The 19700-nt window shown below is 38.8% G+C and overlaps 1 protein-coding gene across 1 annotated transcript in view; it reads right to left on the bottom strand.

Moving 5' to 3' along the window:
* Nucleotides 1–871: 871 nt before the first annotated feature.
* The window catches only part of LOC101864694, a 41016-nt gene continuing 22187 nt past the window's right edge, over nt 872–19700 (bottom strand). The window contains exons 14-24 of the mRNA XM_005101691.2: nt 19018–19204; nt 17858–18018; nt 16165–16439; nt 15253–15443; nt 13225–13453; nt 10554–10717; nt 9033–9223; nt 8266–8394; nt 6754–6824; nt 4920–5116; nt 872–2066 (exon numbers count right to left, since the gene is read on the bottom strand). Of these exons, the coding sequence (XP_005101748.1) occupies nt 1544–2066; nt 4920–5116; nt 6754–6824; nt 8266–8394; nt 9033–9223; nt 10554–10717; nt 13225–13453; nt 15253–15443; nt 16165–16439; nt 17858–18018; nt 19018–19204 (2318 nt within the window). The 3' untranslated portion in view covers nt 872–1543. The remainder of the gene's footprint in view (nt 2067–4919; nt 5117–6753; nt 6825–8265; nt 8395–9032; nt 9224–10553; nt 10718–13224; nt 13454–15252; nt 15444–16164; nt 16440–17857; nt 18019–19017; nt 19205–19700) is intronic.

Below are 19700 nucleotides of genomic sequence, written 5' to 3'. Positions count from 1 at the left end.
TAAGAATAAAACATGAACCATGAGCTCATGCACAGAGTACGATAAGTATTATTGTAAGCCGTTAAAAATCTTTTAAAAAATCTATATTGACCAATATAAAGAGTATATAAAAAGTAACATATTGTAATAAAACAGTGTAAAACTTTGGTCAGAGTAACACAAGCGATATCCATAATAAAACTATAATTCTACATACAGGAATCTTCTAGCACAACATCACAGCCTTTGGAAATACTTTTGTAGAAGTGGATGAGATCTTATAAAAAAGTGGTAGATATAAAGTATAAGAACTTGAGCAGAGAAAAAGGATAACATATAACATGTAAGCAGACAGGAAAACTCCTTTAAAAATACAGGCAAAGTGATCATTGTAACTGAGGTGACTCATTGGTATGCTGCATAGAGCTTAAATGTTTTGACGTTTAACTGGTGTTTTCTGTGTACCAAATATAATGGGGTCATAACTTCCTAAAGATAAGAAAAAGTGACCCCAAGATGGAAGTCTATTAGTGGGAGAAAACTCTTGGGGTGAGTGGACAGCAGGATAGGAGATCTTCAGAGTAAGAGCCCCCGTTCATGCATAAATTTCTAAAGATAAGAAAAGGTGACCCCAAGATGGAAGTCTATTTTTATTCAATACAGATGTCAGTGTAAGCTCACCACAGATGTGAGAGAAGTATAGGCCTACAGCTTTGCTTTTGAGATAAAGGCACGGGGAATATTCAATAAATAAAATCAGTAGAGTATTCTTTTTTACTTACTTTAACTTTGACATTTTCATCTTCTGTTGTCGTTAAGTGTCGAGGGGAGATGCAGTTTTTTATGGTAGGCAGCTCCATAGCTCTTTCAATTGGGATATTATAATTCTCAGGGTTTCCTCGACACCCTCAATCCACCTTTTGCATTGCCTTCCTCTTCCTTTATAGCCTTGGTGCTTAGAGAATTTTTTTCTCAGGTAAATAACATTGATTTTACAATGCTGATTAATTCTGTAGTTCCTTGCCTTTTTGACAGGGTTATTCATGCCCATCACAGATTATATAATTTAAAGCAATACAAAGTATCACAGTTTGAGCTTGGAAATCAGTATGATACAAGAAACACACAGGGAAAAAAACCCACATGTGAAAATGAATATAAAGATCACAATATTTTTAAAACAATCTGCCTTCAACAACAATCAAACAACGTTTTTTGACAAGCTGAATATCATTACAAGAAGGAAAATCTACGAAACGGCTTGGTTCAAAATCTTTTTAAAGTGACGAACATTTTGTTGGTACCTTTTTACTTTGACTGGTGAAAGGAGTGAAATAGCAATGCACATTATGTATAAAGTTCAAATGGTCCAATCTCAAGTTTGAATATAAATAGTATGTGATATTTTTAGGGAAGGCATATTGTACCAGGGCAAAAAGTTCCAATAAGCACTTTATGTGAGAATACAACATTGTAAAATCTCGGCTGAATAATGCAACTTGAGGAATTTACAAAAGTAAATTCAACAAACTGAGTTTTTGATTTACGGGCAGGAAATGCATTGTTATAAAATAGAACAAGCAGTGGATGTCTTTGTGGTCACTTGCTGGCTTGAAAAGGTGAAAGCCACAGACTGAGCTTTCTTCACCTTGGGAGGAACGGGAACCTTAGGTACTCCGGACAGAACCTCCTGACCAGTCTTGTTCAGCATGAGCACAGCAACGTTGGACGATCGGTCGGGGATGTAGGAAATGCTGGAGAGATCTGCCGCCACTTTCATGGTGTCCACCGGATTGTGAGTGCGGAAGGAGCAGATAGCGGTGCGCGTCTTCAGGCTCCACAGCACGATGGTTTTGTCCAGGGAGGCGGTCACGAGGTAGCGGTCATCTCGGAGCAGCTGCATACACGTGATGAAGTTGGCATGTCGCGTCAGCTTGACCTCCAGACTTCCTTGCTTCTCCGGCGAGTGCTCGGGGCCGATGCACCACAGGTAGACGGAGCGGTAGCCGGCTGTGTACAGGAGTTGGTTGTCCCAGGAGAACAGCATGGCGGTGATGCACGATTGTTGCATCATGGTGTGTAAATATCTGGGGGGGAGGACATCAAAATAGGATTGTTTGTGTCATTGTGATTAAATATCTGGGGGGGGGGGGGGGGGAACAAGATTGTTGCATCATGGTGTGTAAAAATCTTGGGTGGTGGGGGGGATATTAAAATCAGATTGTTGCATCTTTTTGTGTAAAATATCTTTTCTCCACGACATTGGGTGGCCATCTTGTCAGTTTCAATTGTTTTTAATAATAATAATTGCATTTATATAGCGCATATCCATGCTCAAGAGCATGCTCTATGCGCTTTACAACTATTATTACCCCAGCAGACCCTCTGAGAACACTCAGAAATATACCCGGCTTCCGCGGAAGCATACAGTTTTTGTCATATGACTGTCCATATGTCTGTCAACAGAGACTCCAGTTTAGCAAAAATTGGACCCTTGAAACCCCAGTTCTTAGACTCGCTTTGAAAGGACATATTTTCAGTTTGTGTTTAATCAGGGTACAAACTCTTATATAGTGGTGTCCAAAAGAAACTTGAAAATGTAATCACTTAATCATCTTGTTGTCAAGCACGAAACCTTTTATACATATGTGAGGCAGCGTGGTGGAATCAGGCTCGCGTCAAAATAATCAAAGTGAAGAAACCTGCATTTTTCCGCAGGTTTGTGAACTTTCATCACATTTTTGTTTTTTGGCTCAACACCTTTCATGCCCATTAAAGAACTCATTTCTGAGTGGGTTTTTCTGAAAAACGTTGATTAAAGGCACAAAAAATGTAACTTTTCAGTTACCACGGACTCTTAAGCAAAGGAAATAACTAATCTTTAGCGGCCATTTTCTCACTAATTTAACCTCTGAAAACAGGTGACCCCGCCTCCTTTATTCGCAAATATCTCGACTTGTATTCAAGATAAATGGATATTTTTTTCATTAAAAAAAGACAAGTGCACAAGCTTTAAGATGATACCATTAACTCTACATGCGCAAAAAATGACGAGAGCCTGATTCCACCATGCTGCCTCACATATGGACTGTGTTATTAGTTATATTTCGACATAATCATGTGTCAGTGTGGAACAAAGGTCAAGAAAATACCATGGTTTTGAGCGGTCAGGGGTGGAATAAAGAAAACTGCTCCCGTGAGAATCACCAGATGGCTTGGTTTAGAGGACTACATTGCCCAAATGCTGAAATATCATGTAATACCCTTATTTTTGTTGTGGTGTCATTCAAGTAGACATTTCCATGCATAGCAAAGCACTTTCTCACAGGGCCAATGCCACTAGACAATACTTGGAATATCAAATCCAATTAATGTTGGAGTGGTCACAGTAAATAGCCTCGATAGGAACCCTAAGGTATGTGAAGGCCCATGAAACAGCAGCTGAAGAAAGCGACTTTACTCCCAATTCAGACCCTTTGTTTGCAACTCTCTGTGGCATTTGGGATAAAATGAAAAATAATTATATCCAAAAATTACGAGTCGATGCCCAAAGGGTTTCTGAACTACAAAAAAAACCAATGGCACGTAAGCAAAAGAACAATCAGCACATTTATTGTTAAGTCTAAGTTTTGTGTGGTATTTGAGATTGCTCTGTATTTCGTTTTGTTTGAAACTATTGTGACAAAATATGTGAGGCATCGTGGTGAAATCAGGCGCTCATCAAAATAATAAAATGGGAGAAAAAGGCAAGTTTCTTACAGTCTGGTAATTTTTACCAAAATTGTGTTTTTCGGCTCAACATTTTTATGTCCATATAAAAGCACATTGCTATATGAATTTTACTGAAAGATGTAGATTAATGGCACAAAATACATACATTTTCAGTTTTCAAGGACTCTGAGGTTGTAGAATTTACCAAACTTTGGCGGCTATTCTCTCGCTTATATAACCTCTGAAAACAAGATATCCCCACCTCCTTCAATTGCAAATATCTTGACTTCTATTACAGATATATGGGTATTTCTTTCAGTGAAGGCAAAGCAAATAAATAAGCTTTCAGATAATACCAGTAACTCTACATGCCCAAAAATTGACGAGTGCCTGATTCCACCGCGTCTTGACACATATCATAAAGAAATAGTGTTTATTGTGGAGACAAAATTCTTCATTCATTGGATATGCAAAGTATGTCTATTCTTTCAAAATTGATGCTCTTCAATACACAAGCGAGTACAAATTTACTGTTCTTTGATTTTGCACCAAATTTGCCAAGCCTGCTTTTTTAAGGTCAACTTTGAGCAACCATATCTTGAGCTTCCCTTAACAAAGATGGATTATTAATGTGTCAGAGGATGCAGAATTTATTAAGCGTTAAATTGGTATGCTACATATGGGTAATACGAGGTTTAAACATAATGATTGGGTGACTACATTTTCAAGTTTCTTTTGGACGTCCGTGTATATATATACAGTATAACATGGATAAGTCGAACAAAGAAGACTCAAAATCACACAACTGTCGAACAGTGCTTGCGATCCTGTTTTTTTTTTCTTTATCTTTGTGAGATATCTCTCGAACTACGGATCCCTCAAACTACGGAGGCCGGTCCGACGAATTCGAGCTATCTGTGTTATACTGTGTATGGCCACTTTTAAGCACAAGGGGGCTATCCGGAAAAATGCTGTTTTCAGAAAATTGAAGGTAAAGTTTTCACCCCTTGTTCATTTTCTTTAAAAGACAAGGAGAGTTCTCTCTATAACTAAACAAATATACACACCAATGAACCCAAATTTCTCCAATAGGTAGGACAAGGCCCACTCTCGGTGTAGGTCAAGATTTCTAGAAACCCTCGAAATCTGGGTAAGCTCGCTTGTCCTAAAGAGCGACCATAATATAAAACAACCAGAAATCTGTGACAATCGGCAGAACGATGATATACCTTCCTGTTTCCGTATCGATGACTCTTATCCTCCCGTCTTTACTGGCTGAGGCCAGCATGGCTCCGTCATGACTGAAGGCCAAGTGTGTACACGGCGACATCATGGAGTCCACCTGCTCCATGGAGATATTGCTGGGCTCCGCTCCACTCCCGAACACATCAATCATGATAGGGTACTCAAACATGGTGATGCCAAACTGAAAGAGACAGTAAAATTCAGAGTTAACCCAAACCGTACGCTGTGTTTTACTATCGTATCCATACGATGTGAGGAACTCTGTGCCCCCACTTTCCAAGAGGAAATTTACTCATTAATCCAATCCATACACTTTGCATAGTAGTCTGTCAAAATGATTTTTTGAGCAATACTGAAAGTTTCAAAGAGATCTTTGCACTAAAGAGATCTTTGCACTAAAGAAATCTTTGCACTAGAAGTATTCTATAATATGAAGAATACAACTCGTGGGGTACAACATGAACTCAAGCGTACGGATAGGGTTAAAAGGTCTGGTTGGATGTATCATTATGATATTTCATATGTTTCAAAGAAAAAAAAATGTATCATTTTTAGTTTTATAAGAGTAATTTTTGGTTTTAGTAGAGGTTTTACGGTGTTCGCAACTGCATAAGGTTATATGAGCGCCAAAGGGTGGATGTCAACAGAGAAGTCCTTACAGGGAATCAGGCTTACTCTGTCCACCTCTCTAGCTTCAACAGCACAAAGTCTACTTCAACTATCAAGGCTCTCCAGATGTAGTGGGTCACAACAGAGTGACAATCATACAAAAAAAGTCAAGGAAAATGACGATAGTAAGGATTAGGAAAGAAAAAACTGCAGTTCCCTGTCGCAGTTCAGGCACAGTTACGAGCATGACATTGATGAATCAGCCCATTTACAAACTGTGCATAAGAACATGTTAATGACCCCCCTTTGGGAATGGCCTAAAGACACTTCAGTCACTAGCACTGCCCTGGGGGGTATTAGTAGGACTTTTACGGCACTTGCGACACAAGTAGGTCATATAAGTACTGAGGATTAGAGGCATTACTAGAGAAAGTAACATACATAGAAAAGGAGGAGAGATAAGGACAATAGATGTTTTATCCGAGAAGAACAAAGGAAAAAACCACACTAGAGCACCAAAAAACCCATTGAAACTCCAAATAAGTTATTTTAAAAAGCGTCCCATTTGCAAGGAAAAAGCTAATAGATTACTACTAGAATCAGTATAATATTCAATATACACACAGAAAGTGATATTTATGCATGATAGAACAGGAGGCTCTCATGGTTTAGAGGTTAAGTTGTTCGCCTCAAATTTAAAGGTCCTGGGTTCAAATCCGGGTAGTGACGGAAACATTTCCTTCTTTAAAATTGTCTCCTTTCACCTTCTTTCCTTCGCTCTTGCAATATTCTGTCGTCTGCTTTCGTCTCCACTTTCTTCCTCCACAGCCTTCCCCTCCTTTGCCCCCCCTCCACTGGGCTCCTGATTCTTTCTGCAGCCTTTTTACTGCTACTCCTTGGCTCCTTCTTACTGCTGTCTTTCAGCCACACCACTGATCTTCTGGTAGGAAAGATCTCCACCTAGCCTTCTCGGACAAGGGCAAAAATTCTTGGAGGTCCTGTGAGCAAGTTGCGCACTTTTAAGATCCCTTGGTGGTCCAAAATTGATAAAAGTAGACTTCGGTCGCCACCTGGGCAAAATTCAAAATTCCTACCAAACTGAAAATGTTTGGTGTCTCGTGCGCTCATATGACCTAATGCGGTTGCGATCGCCGTAAAACAATTACCACAAAATTTTTTTAAAAAAATGATACAACAGAAAGCAGTTACCTGTGTGCCCCTTGGGTTGACAGCTGTCTCATAAAAGGAATACAGGTAGGACACGTCCTTCAGAGCCCTGCCTGGAGGTGCGAGAAGATAAAAAAGAAAAAAACTATTGTATTGAGATACAGTGAAAGATGTCAATTTGTTAATGTTTGAGCACATGCAATCTGTGTTAGCACTGTATGCTTCCCGAGAAGCTGAAATTGTTTCTGAGTGTTGTATGATCTTCTGGGGGTAATAATGGCTGTAAAGTGCACAGAGCTTGCTGTAGAGTGTGGATATAGGCTATGTAAATGCAATTCTTATTAAAGCAGGGTCAAATGAGGTTGCACATTTTCTCACCTCAGAGCTCTTTACTTCTCTGAAGCTTCAGCGCTCATGCTCATGAGGCCTGACAAGAACGGTGTCGATATGTGAGTTGTGCTGACAATATGTGTTACTTCTCAAGTTTTAGCTCGATGGAAATAGATACGATTATAGATTGTATTTTTACAATTTGTTAGTATAACATGATAAAAGACATGTTAAATTTGTAAAGGAAAAAGCATTGGTTTAGAATGAACAAATGTGACCCTTGTGTTGATTTTTTTCTGAAATCTACATTCGTGGACTGCGAGAATTAATTCATTTTGCCAGCACAGCTCACATATGATCATAATATAAATACAATAACAATGAATGAAAGTTGTTAATGTGGATTGTTGTAGAGTGCACAGAGCTTGCTGTTGATAGGAAATTTGCGCAATACAAATGTGAAGCCTGCTGACAAAATGAGTTACTTCTCAGATTTGAGCCCTATGGAAATAGATACATCAGGCTTATAGGTGAAGTTTATACAATTTATAAGTATGAAATAAAAAAAGACATGTTATACTTAAAGAATATGGCATCAAAAGAAAATCTACAAATTTGACCCTAGTGTCGATTTGAGGCCAATATCTCAATTTGTGAATTGCGAGAAGTAACTCATTTTGTCAGCACGTCTCACTAAACCTATTATTATTAATATCAATGACCTTATGAGCCTTTGCCACTAGTACACCAGTGGCTTGTAAAACTACCTCTATGCCTAGCCACCGGTACAGCGGTAAGCAAGACCCCATCCCCAACCCGGGCCGCCTGAGACAAAATGCGTACAGGAAAACAGCGCTTACGATAGAAGACGTTATTGATCTTTTTTGAAGATTTTTGTAAATTAGACACTGAAAATGACAAGACTACCTTGAGTGGGGTATTGAATGTGATTCTGATGATCATTATGAATGTTAGTAATATATCACTCAGGAGCTCAGGCACAGAGGCACGGTAGCCTCAGGAGGTTAGGGCTCAAAGGGATAACACTTTTCACCCACGCAGCGCGATCCCCACACACCAGGATACAGGTACAATACCTGCTATATATCACACCGTCCCCGAACAACATCCCATGAAGAAAAGGGACTGCTTCTTACCATCGCCGATCGGCGTCCTGTGGGGGCATAGTGTAAATAAGTATAAGGTGTTAGCATTTTTCTTTACCATTTGAGAGATCCCAGATCCTTCCTTTTCCTTCCATGCCAGAGTGGCCGGCAATGAGGACATTGTTGTTCTCAGCCATACAGCTGATCTTCCCAGCACAGCACGACTCCAGGGAGTATTCCAGTTCACCTGTGGAGGATCGGTACCGTCAACAAAACCTGTGGTGCTCCTTGACCACACTCTGGTCATCTACATAATATTCACAAGATTTGAAAAATCTACTTAGTCTCAACCCCTTTTTTTTATTTCCTGCAACCTGCATAATAATCACAAAACTTTGCTGAATAGTACATAATTACATAATATGTCAGGCAACGTGGTGAAATCAGGCGCTCGTCAAAATAACGAAATCGGAGAAACAGGCGTTTTTCCACCAGTTTGGCAATTTTTATCAAATTTTTGTTTTTTAGCTCAAAACCTTTTACGTCCATATAAAAACACATTTCCATGTGAATTTTACTGAAAAAAGTTGATTAAAGGCACAAAATAAGTCGTTTTTCAGTTATTTAGGACTCTTTAGCTATTGGAGTTACCAAACTTTGACAGCCAAGCCATATTCTTTCCTATTTCACAACAGAAACCAGACATCCTCACCTCCTTCAGTCAGAAATATCTTGATTTCTGTTCAAGATAGATGGGTATTTTTTACGTTTAAAGCAAGGTAAATGAATAAGCTTTAATTTCGGACATTTTTATTGAATTTTTATTTTTTGGCTCAATACCTTTTATGTCTATTAAAAAATACATTGCTGTGTTCCCGACTGTACCTGTTTCGTGATAATACACATAGATCATGTTTCCGACAGCAGCGATGAGGTACCGGCCGTTCTTGGACATGAGCATGATGTGCACCGCGCCCTCAAGCTCCGAGGTCAGAGTTTTCCTCTCGCAGTCGTCCTTGCAACTGTGCCGCACGATGAAGCCTTTGTCCGTGGCGAAGAAAACGGCATCACACTCTCTGAGGAGAAAGTGCAAAGCAAAAAAAATTATTAAAACAAAACATTTCAGTGTTTTGAAGTGTCGGAGAAAATTAACAGGAATAATAATTATAATAATGATGATTACAATTACGATAACAACTTACATTTATATAGCACATTTCTACAAGGAAAGTGCACAGCGCAATTTACAATTGTGAAGCAGCGTGGTGAAATCAGGCTCTTGTCAAAATAATGAAATCAAAGAAATCTGCATTTTTTGGCCGATGGATAATTAAAATAAAAATTTATGTTTTTTTGTCCAACACCTTTTATGTCCATTTAAAAACACATTTTTGTGTGGATTTTACAGAAAAACATTGATTAAAGGCACAAAAAATGTAACAGTTTGCCATCATATTTTGGGGAAAATCCAAAGAAACTGGGCGGTAAACATCGCAAATCGGCGAGATGAGGCGGAAAAGTGTTAAAGTCACGAACAATGTAGTAAATTTGCAGTTATAAGGACTCTTGAGCTATGGAAGTAACTAAACTTTGGCTGCCATTTTCTCGCTAGATTTACTTCAGAAACCAGGTGACTCCACCCCCTTCAATTGCAAACATCTCGACTTCTATTCAAGATAAATATATTTTTTTTTCACCAAATTCAAGGGACATGAAGAGGCTTTAAGATGATACCAATTTCCCCATGCTCCCAAAAATTGACGAGCGCCTGAATCCACTACGTCGTGAAGAATCGTACAAAGAACAAAGTTCCAATAGTGATCCTTCCACTCCCTTTCGGTCTCTCTTTTTCTTTTCATAAATTTGCATTCTATGTATTAACAAAACTTGGCCGTTCAATGACTACGGTATCAAGTTATATATGTTATCATAAGTAGAGTCTAAACACACTTGATCAAAACCATATGTGTCATGATGCGGTGTAATAAGGCGCTCGTCAATTTTTATATATGTGGAGTTATCGGTATCATTTTAAAGCTTGTTCATTTATCTTGCTTTTGGTAAAAAAAAGTATGCATCTGTCAAGAATAGAAGTCGAGATATTTGCGATTGAAGGAGGTGAGGGTTGCCTGGTTTCAGAGGTAAAATTAGCGAGAAAATGGCCGCCAAAGTTTGGTGACTTCCAAAGCTGGAGAGTCCTTGGAAACTGGAAATTTACATTTTTTCGTGTCCTTAACAAAGGTTTTTCAGTACCATCTATTCAGAAATGTGTTTTCAAAAAGCCATAAAAGGTGTTGAGCCAAAAATAAAAAATGTCTTTAACCCGTTCACTGCATTTCCCGTGACTATCTTGAACCCTTGTCAGAATTACAGAACAGGCCCGACAGAGAAAGAGTTAACACATACTTAGTGTAAGCAAGGCATGTTGAGGCGCCAATATCAACTTTCTTTGTCTTTGATTCGGGTTTCAGCACTTGATCCAAGTCCCAGATTTTTATGGAATTGTCAGCTCCGACAGAAATCAGTCGATCCGAACCCCCGGCTTCGGTGTCACTGAAACACAGCAACAGCTGGGGAGGAAAATGAAGCTGGTCACATAATAATAATAATAATAATAGGCTAATAATAATTATAATAATAATAATAATAATAATAAGCTTATACTAATAATAATAATAACAATCAAAAATAATAATAATAGGCTAATAATATAATAATAATAATAATAATAACAATAATGATAATAATAATAATAAAAAATGATAATAGTAATAATAATAATAATAATAATGATAATAATAATAATGACAATAATAATCGTAATAATAATACATAATAAATAACATTTGCATAGTGCACAACTCCGCTTGACTGCAAGCTGTATGCCTTTTACACTATATTATGTGAGGTGTGCTGACAAATGAGTTACTTCTTGCAATCCACAAATGGAGATATTGGCAAAAAATCAACACTAGGGTCAAATTAGTAGACATTCTATTGATGCCATATTCTTTGTGTATAACATTCCCTTTATCATTTCATGCTTACAAATTGTAAAAAATTCGCTTATAAGCATGATGTATCTATTTCCACAGAGCTCGAATCCGAGAAGTAGCTAATTTTGTCAGCACGCTTCACATATATTATTACCCCAGCAGACCAAAGAACACTCAGAAACATTCTTAGCTTCCCGGGAAGCATACTGTGCAAGCAGCTGATTGAGCGCTCAAACACTAACAACCTGACCATGTACACATCAAGGTTCCAACACAACAATGACAAAAGTGTAATGATGTGGTGGAGTCAGGCGCTCGTCAATTTTGGGGCATAAAAGATGTTGAGCAGGAAAACCCATAAAAATTCCCAAATCTGCGGAAAAAAGCTAGTCTCTTGACTTTCATTATTTTGACGAGAGCCTGATTTCACCACGCTGCCTCACATAATATCTTTGAAATGTAAGAGGAGAAATGGGATGTGGTCACTGGTACAAGTGACCGTCTGGGACAGGTGGTCATTGGAACAGTTTTGGTTGTACATGTTGTTACAAAAGGGTGAAGAGATTTTTATCAAGTTTTGGTTCTGTAGCTATTTAGAGAAAAACTCTTTGTTCCTTAGACGCTGTTCAAAGCTTCACAGTCAACTTTCCTTCTAGGGGGTCTTGTGGTGCTAGAGGTTAAGGTGTTCGCCTCTTATTCAATAAGTCGCGGGTTCTAATCCGGACAGAGACGGAAAATTTTCTTCTCTAAAATTTTCTGCTTTTGCATGCTTTCCTGCTCTCTACCAATGTTCTGTTGTCTGCTTTCGTCTCTTTCTGACCCCACCTCCTCGCGTACTTTACCCCCTCCTCTGGGCTCCTGACTCTTTCTGCAGCCTTTCTATTGCCACTCCTTGGCTCCTTCTTACTGCTGTCTTTCAGCCACATCCCTAATCTTAGGGTAGGTAAGATCCACACCTAGCCTTCTCGGACAAGGCCGAAAAATTTTGGAGATTATGTGTGCAAGTTGTGCACTTTAAAGATCCCTTGGTAATTGAAAAATGACAAGAGTGGGCTTCGGCTGCCACCCGAGCAAAATTCAAAATTTCCTACCGACTGAAAATGTTCAATGTGACCAGTGCACCCATAGGACATTATACAGTTACAAGTGTCATAAAACACTTACCCAACCCCCCCCCCTCCCCCCCCAAAAAAAGAACTTTCATTCTCTGTACTTACTCAGCCTTCATGAGAAGCTGTTCAAATGAACTAAGCCCAAAATGCAAAATTTTACAAGAGAGACAAACCCTCCCCCCTCCCAGGGCAGTGCCACTGACTGAAGTGTCTCTATGCCATTCCCTAAGGTGGAATAATAATATCTTACGCACAGTAGAATTGTAAATGGGCTGATTTATCATCGTCATGCTCATACAGTGCCGGAACAACATAGGAGGAACTGCTTCTTTTTCTTTCCTCATCCTTACTATCGTCAGTTTCCTCTACTTCTTTTGTATGTCTGTCACTCTCTAGTGAACTGCTTTTTCTGGGGTGCCTTGATAGTCGAAGCAGACTTTGTGCTGTTGAGGCTTGAGAGGTGAGTAGGGTAAGCCTGATTCCCCGTTTGGACTTCTCTGTTGACATCCACCCCATTGGCGCTCATATGACCTTATGCAGTTGTGAGTGCTGTAAAACCTTACTTATACTACTACTTATACTACTACTTATACTACTACTTATACTACTAGGAGAGACTAAAAAAACCCAACTGTTTCATACTTTAACACACTGGACCTATATTAAGTTTTTTTCTTGCTTTTTTCAACTTTTAGATTTTGAATTTTGACAAAATATTTCTAGAGCCCATATAACCGATATAATAAATTTAAAAACTGCAATAAAAAATTTGTTTCTTCAAATTTTGGGCTCAGTACATGGTGGGTGAAAAGACAAGATAAGATAAGATAGATAAGATAAGATAAAAACCTTATTCATGGAATTACCTAAGTGTATTTTTTGTAAGGTGTATCACCACCAGTACGATACACTGCAAGTAACAGACGTTCTTTTTATACCAACTATTATGAACTACAGAAAGAACTTCACCTGCAGAACTGACTTGCTGTGTCGATCAATCTTCCTGATTGGTTTTGCCCCCGCCAGCATCCTGTGCCTTGGCCCGACACTGTACACGTATACATTGGTGTCCTTGAAGAAGCAGGCCAGGATGTAGACGATGTTGTTGCTGATGAGAACTTTGGTGGCGTCAAATGGCTTCTCGCTGCCGACCCGCGACACTAGCTTGCCGGTCTCAACATCCCACAGGAGAGCTGACCTGTAGAACGAGAAGGAAGGGAAAATGTTGGGGGGTGAGGACTGTTACAACAAGCATGATCTGTCCCCGTCGTTTTATGCAATAAAAATTCTGAAATTATACAAACTGAGCCCAATAATTTGAAATTATGCGATTCTGTTAATTTTAACAAAGAATAATAGAGGAAAATATTCAGAAATTAGGCAAAAAAATATCAAATTTCGCTAAATTATGCGGGGTGCATAAAACCACGGGCACAGCATGATAAAGAATTAGAGTAAACATAATGTTATACATTTTGGGGGGCCAGAGGAAAAAAAAAAGTGTTTTTCCGAGCACCTGTAAGATTCTTGTTTGTGAATTTTAAAGAAAAATATGTTCTGTGGGATCACGGCGGTACAAATGTGTTCTGTAGGAGTACGTTTAAAATAAATGCGTTTTTATAAATCAAAAATTTAATTTATTAAAAAACCAGGCACATTTCCATTTTAATATATTATTTTGTCACATGCTGGGAATCAATCTTTACTATCGATTTGTAAAATAAAAAAATATTGGCGCCAAAATAAAAAAAAAGTGTTTTGTCAGAGCGTGGCAGTGTAGTGACCTTCGAGCCTGCACTAACGGTCACCTGTCCAAGACAATCACCTCAATAAAACAACCCCTATTCATTTTCAGAAGCCTGCCCTAGATCTGGCGCTTGATGATGTTGATGATGATGATGATGATGATGGTGATGATGATGATGATGATGATGATGCTGATTCATTTTCTCCTTAATGTTTTTAAATATATGAAGCTTCGTGCTGAAATCAGCGCTCATCAAAATAGTGAAATCGAAGATATCGGCATTTGCCCTCTAGTTTGACAATTTTTTTCTAATTCATTTTTGGGGCCAACACCTTTTGTTTCCATTTACTTTACTTTACTTACTTTACTTTTCCGATCCAGTGGCCATGTGGGTTCTAGCCCTTCGGTCTGGTTTGTTTCCATTTAAAAACACATTTTTGTGTGGATTTTACGGAAAAACATTGATTAAAGGCACAAAAATGTAAACCTTCAGTTTCCAAGGACTCTCGGGCTATGGAAGTTACTCAACTTTGGCGGCCATTTTCTTGCTAATTTTACCTCTGAAACCAGGCAGCCCTGACCTCATTCAATTCATTTGCAAGTATTTCGACTTCTATTCAACATAGATGAATATTTTTTTCACGAAAAGGAAGGCAAATGAACAGGCTTTAAGATGATACCAGTAACTCCATATGTTCAAAAATTGACGAGCGCCTGATTCCACCACTTCGAGACACATATTCTTTTGACACTGCTGTGTCTAAGACAACCACTTTTGTCCTCCACAATGGGAGTCTGTCTTGGACAGTTTTGATTTTATACAACACACCACAAAATCTTTTAAGTCATTTATGGATCACAGAAACAGCAACAACTCACTGGAAATTATACAGGCAGACCACAAAATATTTAAAGTCATTTAGGGATCACAAAAATAGCAACAACTCACAGGAAATTAGAAAATGTAATCTTTTTTTTGTTGTATTTTATCCACTGCTTATACCCTTTTGGGTGTCGCGGGAGAGTTTGGGAAAGGGGGATGCCGTGGGTGGTTAATGTTTGCCTGACTCCATCTGTCCAGGTCTTTCTCGGTCGCCCTCTTTCCTTGTTGCCATTTAATTTTTTTATATAAGCACGTTTTTTTTAAATTGTTAAAATACAATCTTTCAATTCATTTAATGATCACAAAAATAGCAACAACTCAAATTCAACAGACAAGATGGATGCTGCGACCGTGAACTAGGACTCACTTTGAACGGTTCCCACCCACGACTTCGACTTGTTGTGTGGAGACTAGAACAAACTCTTCTCCCTCGTCCAGATCTAGGGAGTCGATCTGGTAGAAATGACTCAGCTCTGGGCTGCTCAGCTCATGCAGGACATTCCCAGTGGACAGGTCGTGGATCTTGAGGGTGGACTTTTGCTTCACGTCGGACATTACCTGAAACAGAAACATTGGATATGTGAGACATCATGGCGAAATCAGGCACTCGTCAAAAGAATGAAATCCGAGAAATTGGAAAATTTTATGGAATTTTTATATTTTGGCTCAATAACCTTGTTTGTCTATTCCAAAAGACTTTTATGAGTGGATTTAAAGGAAAAACATTGATTAAAGACACAAAAAATGTAATTTCGCATTTACCAAGGACTCTTGAGCTATAGAAGTCATCAAACTTTGGTGGCCATTTTTTAGCTAATTTTACTTCTAAAACGAGGCGACCTTCAATCGCAAATATCTTGACTTCTATTCAAGATAAATGGATACTTTCTTCATCAAAAGCAAGGCAAATTAACAGCCTTTAAGCTGACGAGCGCCTGATTCCCCAATGTCAAGACACATATATCATTTATGGTTTAAAAATATTACTTTTCATTCATGCTGTGCAATATCCTGACATTCAACATTTAATTTGTCAGTTTTTTCAAATATGAAAATGATTCTAAAAAAACAGATACAAATACATGGAGTTAAAACTCAGTATACTTTTATTAAATACATCCCATTAGTTACTTAGTTACTCCCTAGTCGTTTTTAATAATAGTGAAAACAGTTCATAACAATGAGTGAGCTTAAAAAGATGTCACATTTTCACTGTAAAAAAAATGGAGATACGACAAGAAAGCACTGGGGATGTGGGGTATTTGATCAAAGGACAAACCTGCAGCAGCCGCTGGTTTGCCGTGATGTGCACAACTTTCCCCGAAGTCTCCGTCAGGGAAAACCGACTCTTCTTCTTCTGGTCCGCTTCTACGGCAAAGGTGCACTCTCCACGGCGAGGAACCCACACTCTAAAAGCGTCCTCGGGGTTGAAAGTCAGGAGATAGTAGGCGTCCGGTGAGAACCTGATGTTGGTGATGGTCTCTGTGTGGTGCAGGCGGTAAATGATCTCCAGGCTCCGCTCCTCGCGCTTGGGGGAGCAGATGTAGCAGGTGCCTACAACATACAAATGGTCGCTTTTATGGACAAGCGGGCTAACCCAGATTTCAGGGGTTTCCAGAAATCTTGACCTACACCAAAAGTGGGCATTGCCCTACCTATAGGAGAGGTTTGGTTTCATTGGTGTGTATATTTGTTTGGTTACTGAGAAAACTCTCCTTGTCTTTTAAAGAAACTGAACAAGAGTCCAAAAACTTTACCTTCGATTTTCTCAAACAGCAATTTTTGGGATAAAAAAGCACCTGTGTGCTTAAAAGCGACCAAATACAATGAGAAAGTCACTCAGAGAATGTTTTAGAATTAGTCCTATATTATGTAATTATTTGTTTTTATTTGTAAAAACACAAAACACAGCTGATAAAAACCCGTAAATTCTTTGACATATTGACAGGCTGAAGGGTTAGAACCCGCTGGATAGAAAAACTGAAACAGAAAAACATTAGTAAAAACAGGTTTTAAGATGATGCCTATGACCCCAAATGCCCCAAAAATAAAGAGCTCTTGATTCCACCACGTTGTGATACATTTGAGTGCATCTAGCCTTTCAATCATCTACCAAGCACCAGATTCAAAATTCTCTTTCGTTATTGGCCGATTAAGAAGATGAACAGATAAATGAGGTGAACAGACTTTGGAAGTCAGTTGTGACTGCTGGTGTTCAGTAAGTCTGTTTTTTATTCCCAACCTTTGGAAGTCAGTTGCGACTAAGTTGAAAGTCAGTTGAGACTCAGTTTTGTTTTTCCTTACTTCTATGTTTTGTCCTCGACTGACATTTCAATTTCCATCTATGTTGAACAGGGGACATCAAACACCTCTACTTCTTCACACTCAAGGGAAAACATTATTTGCTCCGCCCCTTGAAAGTATTTTTTGGGGGGTAAATGTTTTACGGCGCTTGCAACTGCATAAGGTCATATGAGCGCGCAGTACACATGAAACATTTTCAATTGGTAGGAAATTTTTAATTTTGCCCGGGTGGCGACCGAAGCCTACTCTTATCATTTCTCAACCACCAAGGGATATTTAACGTGCGCAACTTTCAAACAGGACCTCTGAGATTTTTCGCCTTTGTCCGAAAAGAATAGGTGTAGATCTTTCCTATCAGAAGATCAGGGGTGTGGCTGAAAGACAGCAGTAAGGAGCCAAGGAGTAGCAGTACAAAGGCTGCAGAAAGAGTCTGGAGCCCAGAGGAGGGGGCAAAGGAGGTGAGGGGGTAGGGATAAAAAGTGGAGACGAAAGCAGACGACAGAACATTGCTAGAGAGCAGGAAAGGAGGTGAAAGGAGACAATTTTAGAGCAGAAAATTTTTCGTCGCTACTCGGATGTGAACCCGGGACCTTTGAATGAGAGGCAAACACCTTAACCTTAAGGCCACTAGAGCCCCCTCCTTGAAAGTATGTAATAGCAATACTTACGTTCATCCGCGTATGCCACGATGTCACCATTATTTGTAACATCCATGGAGGAAGCTTCTTTTTCCAAAAAATACGAGGAAAACTGTCCCACATCGTAGAGTTTGTATTTGTAGGAGGGATTGAAGGAATCTAAACTCTTGTAGACACACAGAATTAGGAACCTGAAATGTTGGGAATGATTACATTCCGTTTTATTGAACACAAAAGTTGGTGTTGCTGAAGGCTAACTCGCTTATTAGAGGATCACTAAATTTCACACATATATAACAAGCATAGTAAGGTGTCTTAAAATCCGCAATCAAATTAGAGAAAAATAATTTGTTTCCATGGATACGGTGGCCATATTAGATTTTGTTGACATGTCTTACGTAATAATACCGCACTTATTTTTCATGGAAATAAATTGTTTTTTGCAGGCATCTCGGCAAAAAGTAGATCTACAAATCTGTGTGATGAATTTTTCCTAAACATACAAAACAAAAATTACAAAAGAATTTTTTCCTGAGGTAGATCTAGTATTCAGAAATCTGAGAAACAGGCATTTTTGTGCCAGTTTGTAAATTTTTATTGAACCTTTATTTTTTGGTTCAACCTCTTATAGGTCCATATAAAAACACATTTCAAGGCAAATTTTTCTGAAAAAACTAGATTAAAGGCACAAAATATGTCATTTTTTCTGTTTTCAAGGACTGAAACCAGACAACCTCACTTCCTTCAAATGCAGATATCTTGAGTTCTATTCAAGATAAATAGATATTTATTTAATTGGAAACAAAACAAATGAATAAGCTTTCAGATGATACCAATACCTTCACATGCCCAAAAATTGATGAGAGCCTGATTCCAACGCGTCGCGACACCTATTTGTAAGGTGTGCTTACAAAAAGAGTTACTTCCCGCAATCCACAAAAGGAGATATTTGCAAAAAATCGACATAAGGGTCAAATTTCAAATTTGTATATTCTCTATTGATGCCATATTCTTAAACTATAACCTGTCTTTTATTACTTCATACTTATAAATTGTAAAAACTTCACATATAAGCGTGATGTATCTATTTCCTTCAGGCTTGAATCCGAGAAGTGACTCATTTTGTCAGCACGCTTCACATTTATGTCTAGCAAACAAAAAGAACACCACTAAAAGCATGATCGACTCACTTCTTGTTCCCGTTCAGTCGGAAAGAGTGGACGTAGGCCTTAGTGTCCTCTATCATGACCCGCTCCCCGCCCTGGCTCAGGTCCAGCACGATCAGCGTATCCGTGCGCCGGACGTTCTGCTGGATCACAAACAGCTGGTTCTCATCTGCGTCAAGCTCGATGGGGTAGTCGTGCTCTCTGTCTGAATCTGTAAGGCAGCCATCAGAGAATATGTGAGGCATTGTGGTGAAATCAGGCGCTCGTCAAAATAATGATTTAGAAGAAAAAGGCTTTTGTAAGGCGTGCTGAAAAAATGAGTTATTTCCCGCAATCCACAAAAGGAGATATAGGTCAAACATCGAAATAAGGGTCAAATTTGTAGATTGTCTATTGATACCATATTCTTTAACTATAACCTGTCTTTTACCATTTCATACTTATAAATTGTAGAAACTTCATGTATAAGGATGATGTATCTATTTCCTTCAGACTTGAATCCAAGAAGCAACTCATTTTGTCAGCACGCTGCACATAATATTATAATGACTCTCTCTTAGAAGACAAACTGTCTAAAATGATCGCTTTTCTCCTCGATAATGGGTACCCATCTTCCAATAGGCGTCCCGTGGGGAAAAGGGACAGCTTCTTACCGTCACCAATCGGCGTCCCGTGGGGGCATCCTGTTAAGCCATTCTCTTTTCCTT

Source organism: Aplysia californica, unplaced genomic scaffold (genome assembly GCF_000002075.1).
Source record: "Aplysia californica isolate F4 #8 unplaced genomic scaffold, AplCal3.0 scaffold00294, whole genome shotgun sequence".
Classification (NCBI taxonomy): Eukaryota; Metazoa; Mollusca; class Gastropoda; order Aplysiida; family Aplysiidae; genus Aplysia; species Aplysia californica.
Note: the sequence above shows the minus strand (reverse complement) of the source record. Positions and strands in the feature narration are given on the sequence as shown.